This window comes from Rhinoraja longicauda, chromosome 16 (genome assembly GCF_053455715.1).
Source record: "Rhinoraja longicauda isolate Sanriku21f chromosome 16, sRhiLon1.1, whole genome shotgun sequence".
NCBI classification, from domain to species: domain Eukaryota; kingdom Metazoa; phylum Chordata; class Chondrichthyes; order Rajiformes; family Arhynchobatidae; genus Rhinoraja; species Rhinoraja longicauda.
Genome location: NC_135968.1, coordinates 8,865,479 through 8,888,905, shown reverse-complemented (window position 1 = coordinate 8,888,905; position 23,427 = coordinate 8,865,479). Strand labels below are relative to the sequence as shown.

The 23,427-nt window shown below is 48.3% G+C and overlaps 1 protein-coding gene across 1 annotated transcript in view; it reads right to left on the bottom strand.

The window, feature by feature from the left end:
* The window catches only part of prkg1b (protein kinase cGMP-dependent 1b), a 422,934-nt gene that overhangs the window by 176,013 nt on the left and 223,494 nt on the right, over positions 1–23,427 (bottom strand). The window contains exon 4 of the mRNA XM_078412759.1: positions 8,898–9,003. Within this exon, the coding sequence (XP_078268885.1) occupies positions 8,898–9,003 (106 nt within the window). The remainder of the gene's footprint in view (positions 1–8,897; positions 9,004–23,427) is intronic.

Sequence of the window (23,427 nt, the reverse complement as noted above, 5' to 3'; positions counted from 1 at the left end):
GATACAGCGCGGAAGCAAGCCCCTCGGGTCACTGAGTTCACGCCTAGACTACTGCAACTCCCTGTACACTGGGATCAGCCAATCATCCCTGTCCCGCCTGCAATTGGTCCAAAACGCCGCAGCGAGACTCCTGACGGGTACCCGTAAAAGGGACCACATCACCCCGATTCTGGCCTCTCTCCACTGGCTCCCAGTACAGTACAGAATCAACTTCAAGCTCCTCCTATTCACATACAAAGCCCTAAATGGGCTAGCCCCCCCCCCCCCCCCCATATCAAAAATCTTCTAACCCACCACTCTATCTCCAGGTCCCTCAGGTCGGCCGACTTGGGGCTACTCACTATCCCGCGGTCTAGGCTTAAGCTCAGGGGTGACCGCGCTTTTGCGGTTGCAGCTCCTAGACTGTGGAACAGCATCCCTCTCCCCATCAGAACTGCCCCCTCCATCGATTCCTTTAAATCCAGGCTCAAAACCTATTTCTACTCACTAGCGTTTGAGGCCCTCTGAGGGGGCGCTGTGAACTGTTTATGTATGTGCTGTTATGTCTGTGTGCCATTGTATGTTCGTTTCTTAGTACCTGAACTGATGTACAGCACTTTGGTCAACGTGGGTTGTTTTTAAATGTGCTATACAAATAAAATTGACTTGACTTGACTTGACTTGACCAGCGATCCTCGCACACTATTAGTATTTGACACACACTCGGTACAATTTACATTTATACCCAGCCAATTAGCCTGCAACCCTGTACGTCTTTGGAGTGTGGGATGAAACCAGAGCACCCGGAGAAAACCCACGCAGGTCACAGGGAGGACGTACAAATCCGTACATCCGTACACCCGCAGTCAAGATCGAACGCAGGTCTCTGGCGCTGTAAGGCAGCAACTCTACCGCTGCGCCACCCCGCCATCGGGAAATGCAAGGTGAGCCGTATTTACGGGGTTCAAAGTTTGGTGGGAGGGAGGGGACCACATAGGAAGGATGTAGACACAAGAAACTGCAGATGCTGGCTTAGGGGGAAAAAAAAGTGCTGGTGTCACTCAGCAGGCCAGGCAGCAACTCCTCATAGGTCAAGGCCTCCAGTCCAGGTCACATCGTTGTGAATCCTTTCTACAACCAGTAGTGGATATAGATAGCAACGTCTGAAGAAGGGTCCCAACACTGTTAACGGCACAGGAGCACAGTGGTAGTATTGCTAGCTCACAACACCGGAGACTTGGGTCCGATCCTGACTGGGTTTTTAAATTTTTAAATTTTTTTTTATAATATAAAAGTTTTATTCCAAAGAAAAACATACAAACATACTAAGCAAAATGTGATCAAACAAAAGCCGCCTGTATCGGCAGTTTACAAATATAAACAATTATCACATTAAAATCCCGCCATGTCTGTCAACAATACATTCGACCCCCCGCGGCGACCAACGGCCACGGAAGGCCTCCATAGTCCCCGTGGACACCGCATGTTCCCTCTCCAGGGACGCGCGGGCACGGACGTAAGCCCGGAACAGGGGTAGGCAGCCGACCTCTGTGAGGCCGTCGACTGCCTGCTGCCTGGACCCGCGGATGGCCATCTTGGCCAGGCCCAGCAGCAGACCGACAGGGAGACCCCCTCCTCCCTCCTGACCATCCCCCCTCTGTACCGGGTGCCCCAAAATTAAAAGTGTAGGGCTAAAATGGAGCCAGAACCTGAGGAGCAGCCCCTTCAGATAATCGAACAGGGGCTGTAACCTCACGCACTCTGTATACAAATGGTACATGGTCTCCTCCTCGCCGCAGGCGGCAGACGAGACCGTGAACCGGCTCAAGTACCTGTTACAGGCCACAGCCTTATGCAACACTCTCCACCCCAGGTCCCCGATGTAAAGTGGGAGGACCCCCTTATAGAGAGACCTCCACTGGGGACCGCTCCCGCCGTCAGGTGGTCCGATCCTGACTGTGGGTGCAGTCTGTGTGGAGCGTGCACGTCCCCCCCCCGCCCCCGTGACCACGTGGGTTTCCCCCAGGTGCTCCGGTTTCCTCCCACATTCAAATGGTGTGCAGTTTTGGAGGTTAATTGGCTACTGTAAATTATAAATGGTCCCGAGCGTGTGGGATAGTGCCAGTGTGTGGGAGGTCGCTGGTCTGCGTGGGCCCGTTGGGCCAAAAGGCCAACCTGTATCTCTGAAGTCTATAAAGTCTAAACCTGAAACACCACTTATCCTCCAGAGATGCTGCCTGGCTGGTTGAGTTACTTCAGCATTCTCTCTGTGCTTTTGTTGGTAAACCAGCATCATAGGTTTATAAGTTCTAGGAGCAGAATTAGGCCATTCGGTCCATCGAGTCTATTCCGCCATTCGATCATGGCTGATCCATCTTCCCCTCTCAACCCCCATTCTCCTGCCTTCTCCCCATAATCCCATGACACCCACACTAATCAAGAATCTACCAATCTCCACCTTAAAAATATCCACTGACTTGGCCTCCACAGCCTTTTGTGGCAATGAGTTCCACAGATCCACCACCCTCTGACTAAAGAGATTCCTCCTCATCTCATTTCTGAAGGTAGTATAAGAAAATAACTGCAGATGCTGGTACAAATCGAAGGTATTTATTCACAAAATGCTGGAGTAACTCAGCAGGTCAGGCAGCATCTCAGGAGCGAAGGAATGGGTGACGTTTCTACGTTCCTTTATTCTGAGGCTATTCTATGGCCTCTGGCCCTAGACCCTCCCACTAGCGGAAACATCCTCTCCGCCTGTGGGCGGCCACTGTGGCGCAGCGGTAGAGTTGCTGCCTTACAGCAATTGTAGCGCCGGAGACCCTGGTTCGATCCCGACCACGGGCGCTGTCCGTACGGAGTTTGTACGTTCTCCCCGTGACCACGTGGGTTTTCTCAGAAATCTTGAGTTTCCTCCCACACTCCAAAGACATACAGGTTTGTAGGCTAATTGGCTTGGTGTGTGTGTAAATTGTCACGAGTGTGTGTAGGATAGTGTTAATGTGCGGGGATCCCTGGTCAGTGCGGACTCGGTGGGCCGAAGGGCCTGTTTCCATACGGTGTATCTAAACTAAGCTGAACTAAACTAAACTAAAGCATCCCACTCTATCCAGGCCTTTCACTATTCGGTACGTTTCAATGAGGTTCCCCCCTCATCCTTCTGTACCCTTGGTGGCCATTTCAAGTGCAGGAAGTGGGCTGAAACCATAGGTGGCACTGTCTGCAAACCTCAGTCCTTCCAACCACCCAAGTGCAGTTGGCCCTCTGAGATGTGGTAATCTAATGGAGTACCTGCACCTGTTGGGGCAGTGGGCAAGTCCTCAATGGGACTTGTACGGGAGTTGAACGACCCCGCCCCCACGATGTCTCCACTGTCTCGTGTGCACGCCACGTGTACAGCCGGCAAGTCATTGGTTCCAGCGGCTTTAGGGCTTGTCTACCTAGCACGTGAAGCCTGGGTTCGGCGGATTGCGCGGAGGAAACCACCAGAAGGTTCAACGGGCAGAAAGACGATCCCAGCAAAGCGTCGTGCAGCGCAAACAGGGCAGACTGAGATACGTAGGACACTTCTGACCATCCACTGCATCCTGATCTGTCCCCAGCCGCCCCGACTATGTCTTGCTGCTGGAACTCAATAGGCCAGGACGAGAGAGTGAGGCCGACGATCTGAGCAACTCCCCCTCACTTCAATCCAAGTCAAGCGCAAGTCATGACTTCAACCCCTGTTGAGGCTCTGGGTCTACTGACTTTCCTACACCAGCAATGAGAGGGTTAACCTATGATGAGCGTTTGTCAGCACTGGGCTTGTACTCGCTTGAGTTTAGAAGAATGAGGGGGGGGGAAACCTCATTGAAACGTACAGAATAGTGAAAGGCCTGGGTAGAGTGGATGTGGGGAGGATGTTTCCACCAGTGGGAGAGTCCAGGACCAGAGGTCAGAGCCTCAGAATTAAAGGACGTTCTTTTAGGAAGGAGATGAGGAGGATTTTCTTTAGTCAGAAGGGTGGTGAATCTGTGGAATTCTTTGCCGCAGGAGGCTGTGGAGGCCAAGTCAGTGGATGATATTTTTAAGGCAGAGATAGATAGATTCTTGATTAGTACGGGTGTCAGAGGTTATGGGGAGAAGGCAGGAGAAGGGGGTTAGGAGGGAGAGATAGATCAGCCATGATTGAATGGCGGAGTAGACTTGATGGGCCGAATGGCCTAATTCTACTACTATCACTTATGGCCTTATGATTTTTTTTTTAGATTTAGAGATACAGCGCGGAAACAGGCCCTTCGGCCCACCGGGTCCGCGCCGCCCAGCGATCCCCGCACACTAACACTATCCTACACACACGAGGGACAATTTTTACATTTACCCAGTCAATTAACCTACATACCTGTACGTCTTTGGAGTGTGGGAGGAAATCGAAGATCTCGGAGAAAACCCACGCAGATCACGGGGAGAACGTACAAACTCCGTACAGACGGCGCCCGTAGTCGGGATCGAACCTGAGTCTCTGGCGCTGCATTCGCTGTAAGGCAGCAACTCTACCGCTGCGCCACCGTGCTGCCCCGGTGACCTTATGACCTTATGACCTGGGAGTCCCCATTGGAATCGGCCATTTTTAATATTGTAGCACCATCATCCACTCTCACAGTGAGGATAACGCAAATTGGTGGAACAACGCCTGACTGGTTAGCACGCAACAACAACTTTTCACTGTACCACGGTTCACGTGACAATGAACTAAATCAAATTGAAACTGAAATAAGAATTTCAGTTCAAAATCAATCTACGGGCAGCACGGTGGCGCAGCGGTAGGGTTGCTGCCTCACAGCGCCAGAGAGACCCAGGTTCGATCCTGACTACGGGTCTTGTCTGTACGGAGTTTGTACGTTCTCCCTGCAATCTGTGTGGGTTTTCTCCGAGATCTTCGCTTTCCTCCCACACTCCAAAGACGTACAGGTTTGTAGGTTAATTGGCTTTGGTATAAATGTAGAATTGTCCCTAGTGTGTGTCGGAAAGTGCTAGTGTGTGGGGATCGCTGGTCGGTGCGGACTCGGTGGGCCGAAGGGCCAGTTTCCGCGCTGTATCTCCAGGCTAAATCAGCGTCCTGCTATAGTGTTCTACCACTAAACAGGACAATTCTAAATAACGATCTCTCAACTTATAGATCTTATAGAAGTGTAGACAATCACGAGAGGAATAAATTGCACAGAATGGATGCACAGAATCTCTTGCCCAGAGTAGGGGAATCAAAGACCAGAGGACATAGGTTCAATAGACAATAGACAATAGGTGCAGGAGTAGGCCATTCGGCCCTTCGAGCCAGCACCGCCATTCAATATGATCATGGCTGGTCATTCTCAATCAGTACCCCGTTCCTGCTTTCTCCCCATACCCCCTGACTCCGCTATCCTTAAGAGCTCTATCTAGCTCTCTCTTGAATGTATTCAGAGAATTGGCCTCCACTGCCCTCTGAGGCAGAGAATTCCACAGATTCACAACTCTCTGACTGAAAAAGTTTTTCCTCATCTCTGTTCTAAATGGCCTACCCCTTATTCTTAACTAAACCTGGGGAATTCAAAGCGAAGGGGAAAAGATCTGAGGGGTAACTTTTTCCACACAATGGGTGGTGGCTGTATGGAACGAGCTGCCAGGGGAGGTATTTGAGGCCGGGACTATCCTAACGTTTAAGAAACAGTTAGACAGGTACACGGATAGGACAAGTTTGGAGGGATATGGACCAAGCGCAGGCAGGCGGGACTAGCGTAGCTGGGAAATGTCGCCGTTGTGGGCAAGTTGGGCTGTTTCCACACTGTATCACGCTATAACTAAACTAAACTAAACTACGTTCTACATTTTAAGAAGAAACATTAAAATGTCCGCTGGACGGCACGGTAGCGCAGCGGTAGAGTTGCTGCCTTACAGCGAATGCAGCGCCGGAGACTCAGGTTCGATCCTGACTACGGGTGCTGCACTGTAAGGAGTTTGTACGTTCTCCCCGTGACCTGCGTGGGTTTTCTCCGAGATCTTCGGTTTCCTCCCACACTCCAAAGACGTGCAGGTATGTAGGTTAATTGGCTGGGTAAATGTAAAAAAAATATTTAAAAAATTGTCCCTAGTGGGTGTAGGATAGTGTTAATGTGCGGGGATCGCTGGGCGGCACGGACTTGGTGGGCCGAAAAGGCCTGTTTCCGGCTGTATGTGTATGGTATGGTATGGTATGGAAAGCATTAGCGTGTGTGCACCCCGCTCTCATTCCCACGCCCTGTTTGTCATCCCACTGCATTCCCTTCCTCCATCAGCGCTTCCTCCTAAATAATAATATTCCAGGCAAGCAATCCCTCTCTGCCAAGATAAACAAAGAGCAGCAACTTCTCTCTTGCAGCTTAGACAAGCGTAAATGTTTAGTTGTGGCACACTGCACATCTGTAAAAATATTGTCCCTTGCCTAATTTAAGCGATCATAACCGCAAGTCTATCAGGAAATTACGGTTTTGTCTGAATCATAAATGGTTTTCCGTAAAGCTTTTTCCGGAAGAAAGGTCACTTTTCAAACTTAAATGTCTTTCCTTCGGTGGCACTTGGGATTTGGATGATCATTTTCTTATTTTGCGGACAAGCTGGGAAGGGTGCAGAGAACATTATAGACAATAGACAATAGGTGCAGGAGGAGGCCATTCAACCCCCTTCGAGCCAGCACCGCCATTCAATAGACAATAGACAATAGACAATAGGTGCAGGAGGAGGCCATTCAGCCCTTCGAGCCAGCATCGCCATTCAATGTGATCATGGCTGATCATTCTCAATCAGTACCCCGTTCTTGCCTTCTCCCCGTACCCCCTGACTCCGCTATCCTTAAGAGCTCTATCTAGCTCCCTCTTGAATGCATTCAGAGAATTGGCCTCCACTGCCTTCTGAGGCAGAGAATTCCACAGATTCACAACTCTCTGATTGAAATTCCTCATCTCAGTTCTAAACTCGAGGTTCTGAGCTATAGGGAGAGGTTGAGCAGGCTGGGACTATTCCTTGGAGCGCAGGAGGATGACGGGGGATGTATAAAATCATGAGAGGAATAGATCGGGTGGAGTCTCTTGCCCAGAGTAGGTGAATCAAAGACCAGAGGACATAGGTTTAAAGTGAAGGGTAAAAGATTTAACAGGAATCTGAGAGGTAACTTTTTCACACAAAGGGTGGTGGGTGAATGGAACGAGCTGCCGGAGGAGGTAGTTGAGGCAGGGACTTTCCCAACATTTAAGAAAAGGTTAGACAGGTACATGGATAGGACAGGTTTGGAGGGATAGGGGCCAAACGCAGGGAGGTGGGACTAGTGTTGCTGGGACATGTTGGGCGGTGTGGACCGTGGCTGCTGTCTCTACTTAGTTTGTACATTCTCCCTGTGACCACATGGGTTTTCTCAGAGTGCTCCGGTTCCCCCCACACTCCAAGGACAGGTTTGTAGTTCGGTTGGCTTCGGTAAAATTGTAAATCGTCCCTAGCGTTTGTAGGATAGTGTTAGTGAATGGGTCGATGTGGACTCGGTGGGCCGAAGGGCCTGTTTCCTCGCTGTATCTCTGAAGTCTAAAGTGAGGTATGCCCTTCGACTTTAATTTCTTAGCAACTTATTCATTTCTTACATCAATATGCTTCCGTTTAGAGATACAGCGCGGAAACAGGCCCTTTCGGCCCACCGTGTCCGCGCCGACCAGCGATCCCCGCAAACTAACACTATCCTACACCCACTAGGGACAATTTTTACATTTACCAAGCCAATTAACCTTCCCCATTAGATCTTCCCTATTAGCCTCTCCACAAGCTTAGTTTAGTTTAGTTTAGTTTAGTTTAGTGATACAGCATGGAAACAGGCCCTTCGGCCCACCGAGTCTGTGCCGACCAGTGATTACCCTGTACATGAGCACCATCCTGCACACCAGGGACAATTTGCAATCTTTACCGAAGCCAATTAACGCACAAACCAGCACGTCTTTGGAATGTGGGAGGAAACCGGTGCACCCTGGGAAAGCCCACGCGGTCACGGGGAGAACGTGCAAACTCCGTACAGACAGCACTCGTAGTCAGGATTGAACTCTGGTGCAGTAAGGCAGCAACTCCACCGCTGCGCCACCGCGCCGCCCCAAATAATGAAAAGGTACAATTGTCAATGTGTGCCACTTAATTTTGAAGAGAGCCAAACCACAAGTTAATTTGTGGAACGGTATTGTTGTCTTGTTGCAGTTCAAAGCAGGTGAGTCATATTTATACCAACGATACCTGTGATCAGATAAAGTCATTGCTTTTTGGTTTATGTTTCCCAAATGGGCATTGCAGTAATTGGATTGTTGGATAAGTGGTTGGATTTTAACAGTCGGACTTTCTGGGGAACAGGATAATGATCCTGGGAGTAAGCAAGGCGATAAGCTAGTTAATAGCAACGAGAATAGAGTTTAGTTTAGTTTAGTTTAGTTTAGTTTAGATTTGTTTTGTTTAGTTTCGTTTCGAGATGCAGCTCGGAAGCAGACCCTTCGGCCCACCAAGCCCGCGCCGACCAGCGATCCCCGCACATTAACACTATCCTACACACACGAGGGGCAATTTACAATTGTACCAAGCCGGTGAACATACAAACTTGTACATCTTTGGAGTGTGGGAGGAAACCGGAGCACCGGGAAATAAAACCCACGCAGTCACGGGGAGAACGTACAAACACACGTACAGACAGCACCCGTGGTCGGGATCGAACCCGGGTCTCCGGCGCTGCAAGCACTGTAAGGCAGCAACTCTACTGCTGTGCCACCGTGCCACCCCTGGTTAATAGCTAGTTAATAGTAATTGCTGTAACGATGATCGAGATGAGGAGTGGGAGGAAAATGACCTTTATGTCACTTCACAAACAGGGGGGGAATGAAACAAATACAACAAAAATAGCAAACCTCTTTAGAAATTCCATGTACTCGGCATGCTTGATTAGTCCCGTCCTCATCATTATCGTCTGAAAACATGGTCGGTCGATGGCCCAGAGCTTTACGGTTGTAATAGCTGCCAAACCACAAAAGGAGAGAAACTCTGTTAGCTGGCAAGTGGATTAAAAAAAAATCACACGCCACATTTCAATCTATTACAAAAGAGGACAAGTTCAATTGATCAGCATCATTGACTTACTGCACATCAACCCAATGCTACATCTCACCAAGTTTAGATGTCATCAAACAAGCTCTTCTATCAGTTACCCCCAACCCATTATTGTTATGAGTAGGAAGGAACACCTGATGCTGGTTTGGTTCTATTCCATGTTGATGGAAGGATAGGAAAATAACTGCAGATGCTGGCTCAAATTGAAGGTAGACACAAAATGCTGGAGTAACTCAGCGGGTCAGGCAGCATCTCAGGAGAGAAGGAATGGGTGACGTTTCGGGTTAAACAATAGACAATAGACAATAGGTGCAGGAGGAGGCCATTCGGCCCTTCGAGCCAGCACCGCCATTCAATGTGATCATGGCTGATCATTCTCAATCAGTACCCCGTTCCTGCCTTCTCCCCATACCCTCTGACTCCGCTATCCTTAAGAGCTCTATCCAGCTCTCTCTTGAATGCATTCAGAGAATTGGCCTCCACTGCCTTCTGAGGCAGAGAATTCCACAGATTCACAACTCTCTGACTGAAAAAGTTTTTCCTCATCTCGGTTCTAAATGGCCGACCCCTTATTCTTAAACTGTGGCCCCTTGTTCTGGATTCCCCCAACATTGGGAACATGTTTCCTGCCTCTAACGTGTCCAACCCCTTAATAATCTTATACGTTTCGATAAGATCTCCTCTCATCCTTCTAAATTCCAGTGTATACAAGCCTAGTCGCTCCAGTCTTTCAACATATGACAGTCCCGCCATTCCGGGAATTAACCTAGTAGGGTCTGAGGGTCGAGACCCTTCTTCAGACTGATGACATTTCGGGGCGAGACCCTTCTTCGGGCTGATCGGTCCGAAGAAGGGTCTCGACCCGAAACGTCAACCATTCCTTCTCTCCTGAGATGCTGCCTGACCCGCTGAGTTACTCCAGCATTTTGTGCTCCACCATGTTGATAAGTTCACCACAGTACACTGGGATTCTGTGCTATAAAACGACAAGACACTTAATGGTAGAGTCAGAAAAGGGCAAGGGCATTGTGTGCCATTAATCTGAAACGGATCATCGAGTTTATTGCAAATTTGATTGAATAAATAATTGCATTAATAGCACTGTGTATGACTATATCTACAAGAATCTACGAGGATGTTGCCAGGACTGGAGGGTCTGAGCTATCGGGAGAGTTTGAATAGGCTGGGACTCGATTCCTTGGAGGATGAGGGGTGATCTCATAGAGGTGTATAAAATCACGAGAGGAATAGATCGGGTAGATGCATAAAGTCTCTTACCCAGAATAGGTGAATCGAGGACCAGAGGACATAGGTTTAAGGTGAGGGGGAAAGATTTAGCAGGCGTCTGAGGGGTAACCTTTTTACACAAAGAGTGGTGGGTGTGTGGAACAAACTGCCAGAGGAGGTAGTTGAGGCAGGGACTATCCCAATGTTTAAGAAACAGTTAGACAGGTACATGGATAGGACAGGTTTGGAGGGATATGGACCAAACGCGGGCAGGTGGGACTAGTGTAGGTGGGACATGTTGGCCGGTGTGGGCACGTTGGACTGAAGGGCCTGTTTCCACGCTGTAATGCTCTGTGACTCTGTGACTCTAAAGACAAACTTATTCAAATTTTTTACTTCTACTTTACTGCCAGTCGACCAGAAATTAAATCAACCTCCTCCATTCGAGTGTCTTTAGGGAAGACTGCTTCACGTTCCCTAAAGTGTCTTTAGGGAAGACTGCTTCACAAGAAGGGAAAAGGAAAATCACATCACAAACTGAAGTGTTTAGTCTAGAAAACCCTCAACTGACTGACTGTTCACTCTGAAATCTGTTCAGATCAAAAATGCAAGCGCCCTGGCTAATTTGAATCATTCTCCTGTTTCTCTCCTTCGTACACAAACGTCCACTTCAATTCTTTTTACTAGACTGGCGGTTTTTCAACTGACTTCTACGGACTTCGGTCAGACTTGTCCAAAATATAACAAAGTACAATCAGATACAAAAAGGACACAAAGTGCTGGAGTAATTCAACGGGTCAGGCAGCATCTCTTGGGACTGTACCTCTTTACAAATCACACCATGTAACTAACTGAAGGTGTTTATTCACAAAATGCTGGAGTAACTCAGCAGGTCAGGCAGCATCTCAGGTGAGAAGGAATGGGTGACGTTTCGGGTCGAGACCCTTCTTCATGTAACTAACTGTTCTGCTTTAGTTTAGTTTAGTTTAGCTTAGCTTAGCTTAGCTTAGCTTAGCTTAATTTAGTTTAGTCTAGTTTAGTTTAGTTTACTTTACTTTACTTTACTTTACTTTAGTTAAGTTAAGTTAAGTTAAGTTAAGTTATGTTATGTTAAGTTAAGTTAAGTTAAGTTATGTTAAGTTAAGTTAAGTTATGTTAAGTTAAGTTAAGTTATGTTAAGTTAAGTTAAGTTAAGTTAAGTTACGTTAAGTTAAGTTAAGTTAAGTTAAGTTAAGTTAAGTTAAGTTACGTTACGTTAAGTTATGTTAAGTTAAGTTAAGTTAAGTTATGTTAAGTTAAGTTATGTTATGTTAAGTTAAGTTAAGTTAAGTTAAGTTATGTTAAGTTAAGTTAAGTTAAGTTAAGTTAAGTTAAGTTAAGTTAAGTTAGGTTAAGTTAAGTTAAGTTAAGTTAAGTTAAGTTAAGTTAAGTTAAGTTAAGTTAAGTTACGTTACGTTAAGTTAAGTTCATTTAAGTTAAGTTAAGTTTAGCTTGGTTTGGTTTAGTTTAATTTAGTTTAGGTCAGTTTATTATCGTCATGTGTACTGAGGGACAGTGAAAAGCATGCTATCCAGTCAAAATAAAGACTTTTAAACAATGGAGCTGTCCACAGCGTACAGATAAAGAATAAATGGTACAACATTTAGTGCAAGGTAAAGGTAAAATTGTAAATTGTCCGTAGTGTGTGTAGGATAGTGTTAGTGTGTGGGGACCGCTGTTCGGCACGGACACGGTGGGCCGAAAGGCCTGTTTCTCTAAACTAAACTAAAAAACAAAGGAACGATAGCCGAGTCACAGGACTTCCAAACAAGAAACCCTTTTAAAGAAAGGAAACTTTCCACTGTATACTGAGCAGGCCTTAAAAGGTAAACTAGAAGGAAGGAAAATAAAAATGCTGACTGTATGTACCTCTATGGATCTGAGGGCAGAATATGGTAAGGCCATGGTCTGGTACCAGACCATAAAGCCGTCAAATCATAAGGAATAGTAATAGAATTAAGCCATTCGGCCCATCAAGTCTACTCCGCCATTCAATCATGGCTGATCTATCTCTCCCTCCTAACCCCATTCTCCTGCCTTCTCCCCACAACCCCTGACACCCGTACTGATCAAGAATCTATCTACCTCTGCCTTAAAATCAAACCCTGTAAAATTCAATAGAGTGGTTTAAAGCAAATTGCAGTCCACCTAGAAATGGACAGCAGACTGTTCCCCTTTCCTTAGGAGGAAGGCACCTTTCATACTTTCCTGATGGAGCCGATGTGAGCAGAAAACCGCAGTTCAGCAGATTTGAAGGGCCGGCTCATGATTGTCAGTGGTGTCCAAGGTAGTTTGGGGAATGAGGTTCAGTCAGCACTTGTTGTCGGTGTGATTCGCACTTGCCTCAGATGCAGCCCAGACTTGTGATGCTTTGAGTCATGTCCCAGCGGTGCTGGCTCGAAGGGCCAAATGGCCTCTTCCTGCACCTAATCTCTATGTGCTTTGGGACTTGTCCAGCTCTTGGTGCAAACCAAACCACACACTTACTGGTGGGCTCTGAGGAGAAATGTATGCTCTCCGTGGAGGTAGAGTAGTGTATGTGTGTGTGTGTGTGTGTGTGTGTGTGCTTTCACTGGGTGGTGGAGGAGAGTGTGTGTGTTCTCATCGAGGGGTGGAGGTGTGTGTGCAAGTGTGCGTGTATGTGAGGGTGAGTGTGTATGCGTGTGTGCGTGTGCGTGTCTAGGTGTGTGCATGTGTGCATGTGTGAACTTGTGTGTATGTGTGTATGTGTGCGCGTGGGTATGTGAGTCTGGGTGTGTGTGTGTGTGTGCGACGTGTGTGTGTGGGTCTGGGTGTGTGTGTATGAGTGCAATGTGTGTGAGTATGCGTGTGTGTGTGCATGTGCATGTGCATGCGTGTGTGCACCTGTGTGCGTGCATATGTGTGTGAATGCGTGTGTGTGTGTGTGTGGGGGGGGCGCATGTGCATCTGTGTTTGCGTGCATGTCTGTGTGCATGCGCACGTATTTATTCGTGTGCGTGTGTGCACTTGTATGCGCGCGTACATGTGTGTGTGTGTCTGTGTGTGTGTGTGTGTGTGTGTGTGTGTGTGCGCGTGTGTGTGTGTGCACGAGTGTGTGTTCTAAGTGAGTGTGAGGGAGGGTGTTGAGATCCTCAGCTGCTGCAGGAAGAGACTGTTGGCGTTTGACGTGAGGCGCTGACATTTCCACAGTGCGTTTATGCCAGTTCATCACACCCCGATGGCCCCTGCAGTCTTGGCCAATCGTTGTCGGAGTGCCGTCACAGACTTGAAATGTTGTTGAGGTGTCGTCGTCACGGACGTGAAGTATCTTTGGAGACCAGCCATGGACGAGAAGCGTGTTTGAAGTGTCCTCGCTGTCTTGAGGTGCTTCTGGAGAGGCCTCACTGTCATGACTTTCATTTCTGTCAGCGTGTGAAATGCAGAGCAAAAACCCCAGGCACAACATGGTCATTATCAGGCAGGGCGGCACGGTGGCGCAGCGGTAGAGTTGCTGCCTTACAGCGCCAGAGACCCAGGTTCTACCTTGCCCACGGGAGCTTACCTGTACAGAGTTTGTACCTTCTCCCCGTGACCTCGTGGGTTTTCTCCAGGTGCTACGGTTTTCTCCCACACTCCAAAGATGTACGGTTTTGGAGGTTAATTGCCTTTGATAAAAATTGTAAATTGTCCCTAGTGTGTAGGACAGCGATAGTGTACGGGATGATCACTGGTTGGCATGGACCCGGCGGGCTGAAGGGCCTGTTTCTGCACTATCTCTAAACCAAACTAAGCTGGAAGAACTCAGCGAGTCAGGCGGCCTCTGTGGAAGGAACGGACATGTGATGTTTTGCGTCGGGACCCTCGTTCAGACGTATTGAAGCGTAGAGATTAGGTGCAGGAAGAGGCCATTTGGCCCTTCGAGCCAGCACCGCTGGGACATGACTCAAATCATCACTTGCCCGTTCCCTCCACGGATGCGGACTGACCTGTTGAATTCTTCCAGCACTTTGGACTTTGCCCATGATTCCAGAGTGTGTGGTTCCGTGCGTCGCGGCTGGGTTTGCTGTGACCGTGAAACAAGGCCATCAATCAGTCTGATCAACCCTTTGGTTGGGTGAGTGCATCGATGGACGTAGCACGAGACATCTCTCCAGAACCAGTAAGAAATGCAAACCAAATAGATCCACGTCTATTGTCTAACTAAGGGCGGCACGGTGGCGCAGCGGTAGAGTTGCTGCCTCACAGCGCCAGAGACCCGGGATCAATCCTGACCACGGGTGCTGTCCGTACGGAGTTTGTACGTTCTCTCCCGTGACCTGCGTGGGTTTTCTCCGGGTGCTCCGGTTTCCTCCCAAACTCCAAAGACATGCAGGTTTGTAGGCTCATTGGCTTGGTGTAAAAGTGTGCTGGACGGTGCTAGTGTGGGGCGCGATCGCTGGCCAGCTCGGCGGGCTCGGTGGGCCGAAGGTCCTGTTTCCACGCTGTATCTCTGTACTAAACTAACTAGCCAACACATTGCCACGACTGGTAGAGGCGCTGAGACCGGGATTTGTTACAGGTAACTCCAAATGCTTTGCCTGTAGTTTGCATCTGCTTTCAAAGTGCATTTAAAAGAAAATAATAAAATCTCACTTGAATCATCTTCCAGCTCAAATTCAATCAGAGATTAATTAGCAATGGTTGAAGAGAGTGGCCATTTAAGTGAGGGATTTGGCAGGATATTGCTTCTCAATTACAGCCTGGTGCACTCTGCTCATCCAACTTACAGAGCAGAATGTGTCATACCCTTCAGAGATTCATATGCACCAAATGTCACCTTCGTTAGATTAGTACATATTTTATACCTGGTCATGACAGCTCCGCCATGTTATTAAGCTGTGGTCGAGGGAAGAACTCTGATCTGACAAAGGGCATCGGCCCCGAAACGTGACTTATTCCTTCTCTCCAGAGATGATGTCTGACCTGTTGAGCTGTTCCAGCGTTTTGTGTCTATCTTCGGTTTAAACCAGCATCTGCATTTCCTTCCTGCAGAACCTGAAACTGCCCGGGATACACATCAGCCTTTGGACTCTGTTTAGTTTTATCCACTATATTACATTTGAAAATTTATTGGACTTGTTTTGTTTGCTTGTATATATTACCTGTTGATTCCTCTATTTACAAACCTGTTGAGCGAACGCAAATAAGAACATCATTGTTCTGTTTTCGGTACATGTGACAATAAAACACTCTAGACTCTTGTCATATGAACCGTTGACATTTCAGTGCAAACTGATTACTGGGGGAAAAGAAATCCATATTCAGCTGAAAAGGACCTGATGTGACCAGTATATCAGGAAGCATCACAGCTTGGTTTAGAAGGATGAGAGGAGATCTTATCGAAACGTATAAGAATATTAAGGGGTTGGACACGTTAGAGGCAGGAAACATGTTCCCAATGTTGGGGGAATCCAGAACAAGGGGCCACAGTTTAAGAATAAGGGGTAGGCCATTTAGAACTGAGATGAGGAAAAAACGTTTTCAGTCAGAGAGTTGTGAATCTGTGGAATTCTCTGCCTCAGAAGGCAGTGGAGGCCAATTCTCCGAATGCATTCAAGAGAGAGCTAGATAGAGCTCTTAAGGATAGCGGAGTCAGAGGGTATGGGGAGAAGGCAGGAACGGGGTACTGATTGAGAATGATCAGCCATGATCACATTGAATGGCGGTGCTGGCTCGAAGGGCCGAATGGCATCCTCCTGCACCTATTGTCTATTGTCTATTGGTTTGGGAACAGCTCCATCCAGGACCGCAAGAAATTGCAGCGAATTGTGGACGCAGCCCAGACCATCAGCCCAGACCAACTTCCCTTCCATTGACTCCATTTATACCTCACGCTGCCTCGGCAAGGCCAGCAGCATAATCAAGGACGAGTACCACCCTGGCCACTCCCTCTTCTCCCCGCTCCCATCCGGCAAAAGGTACAGGAGTTTGAAAACGCACACCTCCAGATTCAGGGACAGTTTCTTCCCAGCTGTTATCAGGCAACTGAACCATCCTACCACAACCAGAGAGCAGTGCTGAACTACTGTCTACCTTTTTGATGTCCCTCGGACTATCCTTGATCGGACTTTGCTGGCTTTACCTTGCACTAAACGTTATTCCCTTATCACGTATCTGTACACTGTAAATGGCTCGATTGTAATCATGCATTGTCTTTCCGCTGACTGGTTAGCGCGCAACTAAAGCTTTTCACTGTACCTCTGTGCACGTGGCAATAAACAAAACTAAATTTAAAATATAGTTTGGCTTTGACAGTCTTGTTCAACAATGGGAATTCTCGCGTACACAATTATTTTTAGATCCATTCACTTCTTTATTATAGCTTGGCGCTTTAATGTTTTGAGAATGGCAATGATAGTCACGCAATGATAAAAAGACTAACTCATAACTAGGTACTTATTCACAAAATTGCTGGAGTAACTCAGCAGGTCAGGCAGCATCTCAGGAGAGAAGGAATGGGCGACGTTTCGGGCCGAGACCCTTCTTCAGACTGATGTCAGGGGGGCGGGACAAAGGAAGGATATAGGTGGAGACAGGAAGATAGAGGGAGATCTGGGAAGGGGGAGGGGAAGAGAGGGACAGAGGAACTATCTAAAGTTGGAGAAGTCAATGTTCATACCACTGGGCTGCACGCTGCCCAGGCAAAATATGAGATGCTGTTCCTCCAATTTCCGGTGGGCCTCACTATGGCACTGAAGGAGGCCCATGACAGAAAGGTCAGACTGGGAATGGGAGGGGGAGTTGAACTGCTCAGCCACCGGGAGATCAGTTTGGTTAATGCGGACCGAGCGCAGGTGTTGAGCGAAGCGATCGCCGAGCCTGCGTTTGGTTTCGCCGATGTAAATAAGTTGACATCTGGAGCAGCGGATGCAATAGATGAGGTTGGAGGAGGTGCAGGTGAACCTCTGTCTCACCTGGAAAGACTGTTTGGGTCCTTGGATGGAGTTGAGGGGGGGAGGTAAAGGGACAGGTGTTGCATCTCGTGCGGTTGCAGGGGAAAGTGCCCGGGAATGGGGTGGTTTGGGTAGGAAGGGACGAGTGGACCAGGGAGTAACGGAGGGAAAAGGTCTCTGCGGAACGCAGAGAGGGGAGGGGATGGGAAGATATGGCCAGTGGTGGGGTCCCGTTGTAGGTGACGGAAATGGTGGCGGATGATTTGTTGGATCCGCTGGCTGGTGGGGTGGAAGGTGAGAACGAGGGGGGATCCTGTCCTTGTGATTGGGATAATGATTATGATTACCTGGATAGAAGGAATGGGTGACGTTTCAGGTCGAGACCTTTCTTCAGACCATTCCTTCCATCCAGAGACGCTGCCTGTCCCGCTGAGTTACTCCAACCTTTTGTGTCTATCTTTGGTTTCAACCAGCATCTGCAGTCCCTTCCTCCATCATCCTTTATTCTCCACGGACTGTCCAGCACAGGGACACAGGCACTTTGGTCCACAGTGTCTGTGCCGAACATGATGCCAAGACCATCTCTCGTCTGCCTGCCACATTATCCATATACCCCCATTCCCTGCGTATATCCATGTGCCTGACCAAAAGTCTCCTAAATGCCACTATCGTACCTGCCTTCACCACCGCCGCTGGGAGCACATTCCAGCCACTCGTCACCCTCCGAGCAAAAATAAATGACCCCCCACACAACTCCTTTAAACTTTGCCCCTCTCACCTTAAAACTGTACCACCCCCCCCCCCCCCCCCCACTATTTGATGTGTTCTTCCTGAGAAAATGGTTCTGGCTCTCAGTTCCCTATCAATGTTTCTCATCATAGTGGAATTCTCTGCCTCAGAGGGCAGTGGAGGCCAATTCTCTGAATACATTCAAGAGAGAGCTAGATAGAGCTCTTAAGGATAGCGGAGTCAGGGGGTATGGGGAGAAGGCAGGAACGTGGTACTGATTGAGAATGATCAGCCATGATCACATTGAATGGTGGTGCTAGCTCGAAGGGCCGAATGGCCTACTCCTGCAACTATTGTCTATTGTCTATTGTCTATCATTTTATATACTTCCATCGGGTCTCTCCTTCAACCTCTGGTTTAATTTCTTAGCTAAATTTACAAAACCCTCGGTCTGGACATTTCTTCTTCGAGGCCCTTTGCTACTTGTAGTTGCCTAGCAACCTCTTGGTAACCTTCAGCTGCGCGATGAAGGCAATGGAGCACTAATTCTGAAACCAACTACCGAGGTTTCATCCACACAGAAGAATTTAAACCAACATTTTGACTTCACAGTCGCACAGATTATCCACTGGTGTTATTCACACTGCTTGCAATGCAGCAAACCTTCACTCTTACAACTCACAACATACATTCATGATTTCGACAAAGGGTTTAAAAGCAACATTAGCACATTTGCAGATGACACAAAGCTGGGCGGCAGTGTGAACTGTGAGGAGGATGCCATGAGGATGCAGGGTGACTTGGACAGGTTGGGTGAGTGGGCAGGTGCAGTTCAATGTGGATAAATGTGTGAACAGGAAGGCAAATTATTATCTGAATGGTGTCAAGTTAGGAAAAGGGCAAGTACAACGAGATCTGGGCGTCCTAGTGCATCAGTCACTGAAAGGAAGCGTGCAGGTACAGCAGGCAGTGAAGAAAGCTAATGGCATGTTGGCCTTCATAACAAGAGGAGTTGAGTATAGGAGCAAAGAGGTCCTTCTGCAGTTGTACAGGGCCCTGGTGAGACCACACCTCGAGTAGTGTGTGCAGCAGTGTGTGCAGTTTTGGTCTCCAAATTTGAGGAAGGACATGCTTGCTATTGAGGGAGTGCAGCGTAGGTTCACTAGGTTAATTCCCGGGATGGCTGGACTGGCATATCGTGAAAGAATGGAGCGTGGAAACAGGCCATTCGGCCCAACAAGTCCACACCGACCAGCAATCACCCGTAATCTAAATTTAGTTCTACCCCCTATACACTAGGGACAATTCACAGATTGAAAAGACTGGGCTTGTATTCACTGGAGTTTAGAAGGATGAGAGGGGATCTTATAGAGACATTTAAAATTATAAAAGGACTGGACAAGCTAGATGCAGGAAAAATGTTCCCAATGTTGGGTGAGTCCAGAACCAGGGGGCACAGTCTTAGAACAAAGGGGAGCCCATTTAAAACTGAGGTGAGAAGGAACTTTTTCACCCAGAGAGTTGTGAATTAGTGGAATTCTCTGCCACAGAGGGCAGTGGAGGCCAAATCACTGCATGAATTTAAGAGAGAGTTCAATAGAGCTCTGGGGGCTAGTGGAATCAAGGGATATGGGGAGATATTGGGCACAGGTTACTGATTGTGGATGATCAGCCATGATCACATTGAATGGCGGTGCTGGCTCGAGGGGCCGAATGGCCTCCTGCTATGGCACCTATTTTCTACGTTTCTAAGACAATCAACCGTCTTTGGAGCGTGGGTGGAAACCAGAGATCCCGGAGAAAACCCACACAGGTCACGGGTAAGAACGTACAAACTCCGTACTGACAAGCACCGATCGAACCCGGGTCTCTGACGCTGTAAGGGCAGCAACTCTACCACTGCGCCACCGCGCCGGCCGTCCTCGATCCCCGAGTCCCGTCAATAATTTGTTCCAAAGTCTGTCAGAACGGCACTTTGCCATTGCGTGTCCCTCTGCTCAGTTGCTGCCTGATTCGAACAATCTCAGGCAGCCTCTCAGACTCTCAAGGGCTATCACTGACGACGAAAGAAGGCAACGTGCCGGTCTCGACGAGGCTTCGGCAAATGCAATCCGCGCCATTGAGAAGATGGAGATTCTGAGCAAACTCTCCAGAAATCTCATCTTCGGCAGTCAGAGCGCATTAAAAATGATGACTGTCGCTCTGAGCACACAGCAGCAGCACGGTTTTGAAGAGCAAGCACGAGCAATGTGAAGTGAAAGTATTACTTTCAAATGTACCTCATCCATTTCCCTCCGGAGAGCAAAAATTGCCCTGCGATTTGTCAGAGATAAAGAAGCTTCAAAGCAATAGCCACCTTGTCCCTTTCCCCAGGAGCACGTCCTTTATCGTAGCTACGTTTATAAATGGCTTCTCGGTCACGTGTCTGTGCGCCAATGCACGGCACGTAAATAAACACAATGACAAAGCGTTTCACGGCACCTCATGGTTACGAGAGTGATCCCCAGGATCGACTGGGTCGACATATTTTAGTTTGGTTTAGTTTAGTTTAGAGATACAGCACGGAAACAGGCCCTTCGGCCCACCGAGTCCGCGCCGACCAGCGTACACTAGTTCTATCCCACACACCAGGGACAAGTCACAGAAACGCCAAGCCAATTAACCTACAAACCTGCGCGTCCTTGGAGTGCGGTAGGAAACCAAAGATCTCGGAGAAAACCCACATGGTCACGGGGAGAACGTACACACTCCGAACAGACGGCGCCCGTAGTCGGGATCGAACCGGGGTCTCCGGCGCTGCAAGCGCTGCAAGGCAGCAACTCTACCGCCGCGCCACCGTGCAGCCCTGGTGTGTTTGACAGCACTGGACCTCGACTCACTGGAGTTTCAAAGGATGACGAGGGATCACATTGAAACTGACCGAATAAGTGAAAGGCTTGGATAAAGTGGATGCGGAGAGGATGTTTCCACTGGTGGGAGAGTCCAGGACCAGAGGTCTTAGCCTTAGAATTAAAGGACGTTTCTTTATGAAATTAGATGAGGAGGAATTTCTTTAGTCAGAGGGCGGTGAATCTGTGGAATTCTTTTGCCACAGAAGGCCATGGCGGCCAAGCCAGTGGATATTTTTAAGGCAGAGATAGATAGATTCTCGATTAGTACGGGTGTCAGAGGTAATGGGGTTTGGAGGGAGAGATGGATCAGCCATGATTGAATGGCGGAGTAGACTTGATGGGCCGAATGGCCTAATTCTGCTCCTATCACTTAAGACAAAGGGAGTTCTGCCATTTTTTTGTCTTTTGTCTATTGTCATCGTTTAATGTACGTTTTGTTCTATTTTTAACTCTATTTATGTGGGGGGTGGTGGGAGGGTTGGGGGAAACATTTTTTTCTAATCTCCTCCTCAACGGAGATGCGACCTTTACCGTGTTGTGTCTCCGTTTGTGCTACGGCCTAACACCATGGAGTCGGCGGCCTCCAGCTGGGATCGACCTTGAAGACTCCGGTCGCAGGGCCTGGACTTACCATCTCGGAGGCTTCGGCCGTGGGCCCTGCAGACCGCAATATCTGGAGTTCGCAGGTCCCTGGCTGGCGACCGGCTTTCGGGAGCTCCAGCCATAGCAGCTTCGACCGCCCCGGAGCTCGAGGTACGATCGACCCGCTCGCAGGCCCCTCATCGCCCTGCGTGGCCTGGCCGCGGCACTTTCCATCGCCCGGCGGTGGCTCAGGACCTTCATCGGCCTGCTCGGCTCGGCTCGGCCCTGGGACTTTCCATCGCCCGGTGGGGGCTTCAAAAGTCGGGAGCCTCGATCGCCTCGTGGCGCCACGGGAGAAGAATGAGGAGGAGATAAGACTTTTCTTTGCCTTCCATCACAGTGAGGGTGTGCCTGGAGCAATCACTGTGATGGCTGTTTGTGTTAAAATTGTATCTGTGTGTCCTGTGCTTTTTGTTGTCTTCTGCCGGACCCTGACGTGAGAGGACGCTGGCGCTGTTTGTTCGCCGTTTCTCCGTCAGGATAGTTTGTCTGTTTGTTTTTATGTTATGACTGTTTTTGTAAAGCGCTTTGAGCTTTTGGTAAAGCGCTATATAAAATAAATGCTCATTATTATTATTATTATTATTGTGTGGATCTTGCATTCTGAATTATTACCGCTGTGAGCATGCTTTGGAATAAACATTGACCAGATTGCATTAAGAAATGCATTTTCACTGAAAACCTAGTTTTAATTGGATTACTTCCATTCTGAGTTGTGTGGTTTGGATAAACTTCCTGTCGGTTCCCCAAACTAAAGGCACCAGGATGTCTGCATTATGTTAACTTGTCTGCTTTTCAAAACTCTTTAGATTCTGGAGTAGTTCCTGAGGACTGGAGGGTAGCTAATGTAACCCCACTTTTTAAAAAGGGAGGGAGAGAGAAAACGGGGAATTATAGACCAGTTAGCCTAACATCGGTAGTGGGGAAAATGCTAGAGTCAGTTATTAAAGATGTGATAGCATCACATTTGGAAAGTGGTGAAATCATCGGACAAAGTCAGCATGGATTTACCAAAGGCAAATCATGTCTGACGAATCTTATAGAATTTTTCGAGGATGTAACTAGTAGAGTGGATAAGGGAGAACCAGTCGATGTGTTATATCTGGACTTTCAGAAGGCCTTCGACAAGGTCCCACATAGGAGATTGGTGTACAAACTTAAAGCACACGGTATTGAGGGTTCAGTTTTGAGGTGGATAGAAAATTGGTTGGCGGACAGGAAGCAAAGAGTAGGAATAAACGGGTCCTTTTCGGAATGGCAGGCAGTGACTAGTGGGGTACCGCAAGGCTCAGTGCTGGGACCCCAGTTATTTACAGTGTATATTAATGATTTGGACGAGGGAATTGAATGCAATATCTCTAAGTTTGCAGATGACACGAAGCTGGGTGGCAGTGTTAGCTGCGAGGAGGATGCTAGGAGGCTGCAGAGTGACTTGGATAGATTAGGCGAGTGGGCAAATGCATGGCAGATGCAATATAATGTGGATAAATGTGAGGTTATCCACTTTGGCGGCAAGAACAGGAAAGCAGAGTATTACCTGAATGGTAACCGATTGGGAGAAGGGGAGATGCAACGTGACCTGGGTGTCATGGTGCACCAGTCATTGAAAGCAAGCATGCAGGTGCAGCAGGCAGTGAAGAAAGCGAATGGTATGTTAGCATTCATAGCAAGAGGATTTGAGTTTAGGAGCAGGGAGGTTCTGCTGCAGTTGTACAGGGCCTTGGTGAGACCGCACCTGGAGTATTGTGTGCAGTTTTGGTCTCCTAACCTGAGGAAAGACGTTCTTGCCTTAGAGGGAGTACAGAGAAGGTTCACCAGATTAATCCCTGGGATGGCGGGACTTGCATATGAGGAAAGACTGGATAGACTGGGCTTGTACTCACTGGAATTTAGAAGACTGAGGGGGGATC